Source organism: Otolemur garnettii, unplaced genomic scaffold, assembly GCF_000181295.1.
Source record: "Otolemur garnettii isolate 467f Iridium unplaced genomic scaffold, OtoGar3 scaffold00077, whole genome shotgun sequence".
Taxonomy (NCBI): Eukaryota; Metazoa; Chordata; class Mammalia; order Primates; family Galagidae; genus Otolemur; species Otolemur garnettii.
This window is the reverse complement of record NW_003852472.1, coordinates 1,075,399-1,082,800: the sequence shown is the minus strand read 5'-3', so window position 1 is coordinate 1,082,800 and position 7,402 is coordinate 1,075,399. Positions and strand designations below refer to the sequence as shown.

Genomic DNA, 7,402 nt, shown 5'->3' with positions numbered 1-7,402 from the left:
AAAAAAAAAAAAAAAAAAAAAAAGGAAGCATTCTTGAAGAAAATCAGAAGTGCTACTCCCGTAAACACACAAATGATAAGTGAAAGAGCCTTATTGCTAGTTGGAGAAAATGTTAGTGGAAGATCAAATCTTAACCCAGAGCTAGGCTCTAACTCTCTTCAATTCTATGAAGGCAGAGAGAGGTGAAGAAGCTATAGGAGAGAAGTCTGAAGCTAAAAAAGGTTAGTTCACAGGGTTTAAGAAAAAGAAGCATCTCTATAACATAAAAGTACAAGGTGGGACAGGTGTGGCTCACACCTATACCTGTAATCCTAGCACTTTGTGAGGCTAAGAAGGGAGGATTGATTGAGACCAGGAGTTTGAGACCCCATCTCTATAAAAAACAAACAATAAAATTAACTGGGTGTGGTGGTGTGTACCTGTAGCATGAGCTACTCAGGAGGCTGAGTTAGTGGGATCACTAGAACCTAGGAGTTTGAGGCTGCAGTGAACTATGATTATACTACTTGTACTCTGGCCTAGGCAAGAGTGAGGCCTTGCCTTGAAGGGGAAAAAAGACAGGTGAAACAGTATGATGTAAAAATTGCAATAAGTTACGCAGAAGACCCAGTTAGATCATTAGTGAAGGTGGGCAAAATAAACAACAGAGTTTCAATGTAAGATAAAATAGTCTTATAACGGAAGAAGATGCGAACTCAGACTTTCATAGCTAGAAGAAATCAATGCCTGACTTCAAAAGGCAGGCTGATTCATCTGTTAAAGGCTAATGCAGCTGTTGAAGGCAATGATCATTTACTGTTCAGAAAATCCTACAGTCCTTAAGAATTATGCTAAAGCTTCTCTGCCTATATTCTATAAATGGAACGATAAAGCCTGGTGACAGCACATCTGTTTGGTCTACTGAATATTTTAAGCCCACCACTGAGACCTACTGGTCAGAAAAAAAAATTCCTTTCAAAATATTACTGCTCACTGACAGTGCCACTTGGTCACTCAAGGGTTCTGATGCAGATGTTGAAGGAGATGAATAAATCCTCTTTCTTTTTTGGGGGGGCAGGGGGGACAGAGTCTCACTTTGTCACCCTCAGTAGAGTGCCATAGCGTTATAACTCACAGCAACCTCAAACTCTTGGGCTTAAGTGATTCTTGCCTCAGCCTCCCAAGTAGCTGGGACTACAGGTGCCCACCACAATGCCAGCTATTTTTACAGATGAGGTCTCATGGCTCAGGCTGGTCTCGAACCTGTGAGCTTAGGCAATCCACCCACCTCAGCCTCCCAGATTACAGGCATGAGCCACAGTGCCCAGCCAAGATGAATAAATTTCAACCCTACTAACACATCTATCCTGCAGCTCAAGGAATAATTTTGACTTTCAAGACCTACTTTTTTTTTTTTTGAGACTGAGTCTCAAGCTGTCATCCTGAGTAGAGTGATGTGGCGTCACAGCTCACAGCAACCTCAAATTTTTAGACTTAAGTGATCCTCTTGCCTCAGCCTCCCAAGTAGCTGGGACTACAGGAGCCTGCCGCAATGCCCAGCTATTTTTTGGTTATAGTTATCATTGTTGTTTGGTGGGCCAGGGCTGGATTTGAACCCTCTAGCTCCCTATCCACTTGAGCAATAAATTCTTTTTAGATTTGGGCAGCACCTGTGGCTCAGTGAGTAGGGCGCTGGCCCCATATACTGAGGGTGGTGGGTTCAAACCCAGCCCCGGCCAAACTGCAAAAACAAACAAACAAAAAATAGCCAGATGCCTGCAGTCCCAACTACTCGGGAGGCTGAGGCAAGAGAATCACCTAAGCCCAAGAGTTAGAGGTTGCTGTGAGCTATAACACCATGGCACTCTACTGAGGATGATAAAGTGAGACTCTGTCTCTTAAAAAAAAAATCTTTTTAGATTAAAAAAACAAATAGATCTTTTCATAGCTGCCATAATTCTGATGGATCTGAGCAAAGTAAATGGGAAACCTGGAAAGGATTTACCACTCCAGACACCATTAAGAACATTTGTGATTCATGGGAGGTCAAAATATCCATATTAACAGGATTGGGAGGAAGTTGATGCCAGCCCTTATGCATGACTGTGAGGGGTTCAAAACTTGAGTCCAAAAAAGAACTAACTGCAGATGTGGTGGAAACAGCAAGAGAACTAGAATAGGAAATAAACTCTGAAGATGTGATTGAATTGCTGCAGTGGCATCAAACTTGAACACAAGAAGACTTGCTTCGGCTCGGCACCTATAGCTCAACTGGCTAAGGTGCCAGCCACGTACACCTAAGGTGTCAGGTTTGAATCCCCAGCCCAGACCTGCCAAACAACAATGACGGCTGCAACCAAAAAACAGCCGGGCATTGTGGCGGGTGCCTGTGGTCCCAGCTACTTGGGAGGCTGAGGCAGGAGACTCGCTTGAGCCCAGGAGTTGGAGGTTGCTGTGAGCTGTAATGCCACAGCACTCTGCCCAGGGGGACAGCTTGAGGCTCTGTCTCAAAAAAAAGAAGACTTGCTTCATGTAGATGAGTAAAGGAAGTGCTTTCTTGAACTGAAATCTACTCTAGGTGAAGATGCCATGAACATTGTTGAAACGACAACAAAGGATTTAGAGTATTTCATAAGATTAGTTGGTAAGTCAAACTTCATTGTTGTCTTATTTTAAGAAATTGCCACAGCTACACAGAGCTTTAGTAACCACCACCCTGATCAGTCAGCAGCCATCAAGACTGAGGCAAGATGCTCCACTAAAAAGATTACAACTGACTGAAGGCTTACGTGGTCATTAGCATTTTCTAGCAATAAAATTTTTAAATTAAGGTGTTTTACTGTTTTTCCGGCATAATACTACTGCACCCTTAACACTCCACAGTATGATGTGAACATAACTTTTATAAGCACGGGAAACCAAAAAATTTGTGTGACACACGTTATGGCAGTGGTTTGGAACCAAATACATACTATCTCTGAGGTATGCCTGTAGTATTTGCTAATTTTAAGTTAACAACACAATAAACCATTTCCATTTTGAAAGAAATACAATGCATTAAGTATAATGCAGGAGAAAATTATCTAGTGCTAAACCATAAACAACTATAAACAACTAACTGCCATTTTTTATATCTACCTTTAAAATTTATATTTATACACGCACACACAAATGACATTACCCATTACATCTCGGACAAATTCTGGGGGAGGTCGAGGTGCCCATTCACTCATTTTCTCTGGAATTGGAACTGCTTTGTCCTGCAACATTTAAACGTGAAGACATTTGTAAGCATAAACCTGTTAAGAAAGTTATACCTCTAATGACCAAAGAATTTTAACTCAACTAGTTAAACAGGGTTGCTTTGCTCCCTGGACCCAGAGGCAATTTTATCTTCTTTCCTGTCTTGGTTTTACTTCATCCTGTATGCTCTGAGGTGCAACACAGCCCACACCTTCTCAGAGCAGAATTCAGAAACCTAAGCCACAGTTTATGGCTAAAAACATCCAATTGTAACACCAGTAGAAGAGAAAAATCAAGCCTTTCTAATCAAAGGTATATAAGATCTTCTCAGCGAATTGTTTTTATGACTCACAGGACTGAGGTTCAGACGGGGGAAGGGAAGACTGCCTTGCTCCAAGTGTCTCGGCTAATCTCTCCCCAAATCGGTGTTGTTTAGAAGAAATAAAACCTTTTGCTAACCCGAACACTGCATCTTTTCACTCTAACGCTTTAGTTCACGTAAAGTCAAAACTACAAAGGATCTTAAAGCATAGGAAGCTGTTTCACTGCACCTTCATCCTGGCTGGGCTAATTTAAGGATAGACGCGAAGCTCACTATCTTCAGGGCAGCCTTCGCCTTCCCCAAGACAGCTTTAGGAAACCAAATATTGAATTTTTGCATTTGGAAGCAGAAAAGGTGGGTTCGCGGCTCGGAGAGGCGCCAGGGCGGAAGGGGGTCGGCCTCGAATCGGCTGTGAAGCCTAGGCCTTGTCTTACCGGGTTCTTCATGAGCCGCTCCAGCTTGAGCCTCTGCTCCTCTGCCGCATTCTTGGGGATGACAAGCGCCTGAGGCTCTTTCTTGGGCCTAGGCGGTCGCACCGAGGAGGCTGCGGAGCTCGCCATGATAGCTTTCCTACATCCCCGGCGAGCGACAAAGGCGGCGCGCACGTATGACGACGGAGCCGCGCGCCGGTGACGCAAGAGCAATCTCTGAGCCCGGGAGGTTAGGTCGGCGTCGCACGCCGGAAGTATCTTGGTGAATATTCATGAGCTGGAGGCTGGCTTGGGCTGTTTTGATCTAAGCTGCTCAACTTCATTTCCTGTTTCTGACCAAATTGCTGCAACTTGATTCCCTCGTCCCTGGGGGAAAGGTGGACCTCAGTGCCTGGGAAGCCTGGCCCCCGCCGACCTTTCCAGTCTCGGTGGGCGACGTCGCGCCACCGCGCCTGGCTCTCAGCATCTCCCCCTGCCCGGCTATCCTTGCTTTGTTTTGGCGATTCCCCGAATCTGATCCCCTCTTCCATTTCTAACAATCGCCTATTTATATTAGCGCAAATATGTCACTGAGCTCTCCGAAGATTGGGGCCTATCTCCTTTGTCCCTTTGGATTATTATGTACTTGGCTCCCAGCAAATACACCTCTGCTTTGTAAATGAGCCTTTCTTAGGAGGAAGAGAAAAGCCTCGCTTACATCTGGAAGCTGGCCGGGCATTCACAGATAGGACTTAGTGTTCTGTTGAACGTAATTTCCCGGGACACTAGCATCACACAAGGCCATTGTTCAACTGTGATGGAGGAAAACATAGACCTGTGATCATATTTAAACTCATAACTCACATGAAAAGAAATTGTTCAAACTTGGCCAGGCACGGTGGCTCACGCCTGTAATCCCGGCACTCTGGGAGGCTGAAGCAGGTGGATTGCCAGAGTTCAGGGGTTCGAGAGCAGCCTAAGCCAAGAGTGAGCTCGCCCTGCCTCTAAAATGTAGCCGGGCATTGTGGCAGGTACTACTTGGAAAGCTGAGGCAAGAGAATCACTTAAGTCCCAGACTTTGAGGTTGCTGTGAGCTATGATGCCAGGCAGTCTACCAAGGGTGACAAAGTGAGACTGTCTCCAAAAAAAAAAAAGAAAGAAGAAATTGTTCAAGGTAGAAGACCAAACGTCTCTGTATTTTGACTAATATGAGTGACTGCTGCTTCTTTACAGCTTTAAACTTGACTCCTTCCTCTTGCTTTACCTATTGTAGAAGTTAATTTTATGTGTCAACTTGCCAGGGCAGTGGAGTGCTCAAACGCTTGGTCAAACCCTATTCTGGGTGTATCTGTGAGGGTGTTTCCAGATGAGATTAACATTTAAATTGATCAACTAAGTAAAGTAAATCCTCCTCTCTAATGTGAATTGTCTTCACGCAGCACGCAATCAGCTGAAGGCCTGAATAGAACATAACCTGACTCTCCAAGTAAGAGAAAATTTGGGAGTCATTGTCTTACGGTTTCGGAACCAAGATATTGGTGACTTGAACTGAAACACTGGCTCTTGATGGGTCTGGAGCCTGCAAGCTTTCAGACTGGGATTGAAACATTGCCTCTCCTGGTTCCTGGGCCTTCCCAGGTGAGCTGGAATTACACCTTTGGCTCTCCTAGCTCCCCAGCTTCCTGACTTATCCTGCCAGCTTTGGCACTTGTCAGCCTCCAAAATCACACAGCCAATTCCTTTTAAAATACAACCTATTGGTTCTGTTTCTCTGAAAAGCCTCAGTACAAATATTTGTTAAGATGACTAATTATAGAATTGTCCTCACTTCCTGACAGTGTCTAATCCAGTGTAAAAGTGCTTGAATCCTCCCCCAAATCACCTACCAAAAGTCCAAATCCTAAAATGATTCCTTTCCAACAGTCTGAGGTAAATGTAGTCTTCTTTTTTGCAACAAGCAATACGCCTAGTTTTCTCAAATGCAGGTATGTTCCTGGAAGTCTTCACAATTTGTTTTCTTGTTTGTTATTTGTCACCTCCCAAATGTTATGTTTACTGCTGTGTCTGGGGAAAGGCCTGGCTGCAGCAAGATAATGAACATTTGCTGGATGAACATGGGATCTTGGGGGGCACTTCAGATGCTACGGCTGCCTTCTCAGCCCTCCCAGCAAGTCCCTAAGGGAATAAACAGGTGAACGAATGGATGGTATCCAAGGGTACTGTTAGTTCTTTAAAAGCCATTGCTGGCTGCCTAATAGTAGGTGGTTTTCTAGGGGCCAGGAGTGAGAAATTAGGGAGAGTCCTTGAGTGGCCTAGATCTGCCAAACCTGGAGAGGGCTTGGCCTGAGCAGAGTCATGCACATAACCACTCACCCTACAGCATACACCCTAGCAACTTAGTACCTCACTTTTCTTCCATCACTCCACAAAACAAAGAACGAACCTGAAGTGTCTTTTCCTCCCTAGAAAACTCCCACACCGCTTTCTTAACTTGGTTTAAATGCTGCCCCCTCCATGAAGCCTTCTCTGATTATCCCTCCCTCCCCACCTCCCACCTCCAGGCAATAAGTTACTTCCTTCCTGGAGCTCCCCCAGCTCAGGGTCCCAGTTACTGGTGTGGTGGTTACCACAGTACACTCTCACCATCTGCCTCTTTAAAGGTCAGAATCCCAGCATCTAAGCGTGGCGTGGCATAGAGAAGGTATTTCCAGAATCCTTACAAACAGAGGAACTAAAAAAAAAGTGAATGAATGTGTCAACGAGATGATCAAGTGATGGATGGATGAATGAACAAGGAAGTTAATTGAGTGCAAGAAAGAATGAATGAACACTCAATAAATAAATGGACACTCGATGAATGAATGAACACATAGGATAGTGGAGTAGCAGGGAGTTACAGAGCCAGGAATGCAGTGTCTGTCACAGTGTCTGTCTAGTTGGCAGGGGTCCCCCTGGCACCTCCCAGCTCAGGGTCTGGCACAAATCTGGTACTTGGCAGATAGCTCTGGGTGGAGTGTAAGTGAATGAATGGAGTGAATGAATGCACAAAGGTGGGGAAGAGTTAAAGCATGTGGGTGTGAAAGAGCTGATAATAACAATCTCAGTGCTTAAGTCCAGGCTAAGTTGTTTACATGTTATCATCCCTATTTAACAGAGAAGGAACTGAGGCCCAAAGGAGAAAGTGCTGGCTCAGGGACATACAGGCTCAAACCCAGTGGGCTGGCAATGGGTTAGTGAGGGCCTGAGTGATTATGTGACTCACAAATGGATGGGACAATGGCCCCAGTGGACATTAGTGGGGGCTGTTCCTTTGGCACTTCTTTGTTTGTTTGTTTTTTGGCAGTTTTTGGCTGGGGCTGGGTCTGAACCCGCCACCTCCAGCACATAGGGCCAGTGCCCCACTCCCTTGAGCCACAGGTGCCACCCTCCTTTGGCACTTCTTAGGGCT

General features: G+C 45.1%; 1 protein-coding gene across 1 annotated transcript in view; it reads right to left on the bottom strand.

Moving 5' to 3' along the window:
• The window catches only part of PRKRIP1 (PRKR interacting protein 1), a 7,752-nt gene extending 3,581 nt beyond the window's left edge, over positions 1-4,171 (bottom strand). The window contains exons 1-2 of the mRNA XM_012807903.1: positions 3,979-4,171; positions 3,161-3,239 (exon numbers count right to left, since the gene is read on the bottom strand). Coding sequence (XP_012663357.1) covers positions 3,161-3,239; positions 3,979-4,104 — 205 coding nt within the window. The 5' untranslated portion in view covers positions 4,105-4,171. The remainder of the gene's footprint in view (positions 1-3,160; positions 3,240-3,978) is intronic.
• Positions 4,172-7,402: the final 3,231 nt, after the last annotated feature.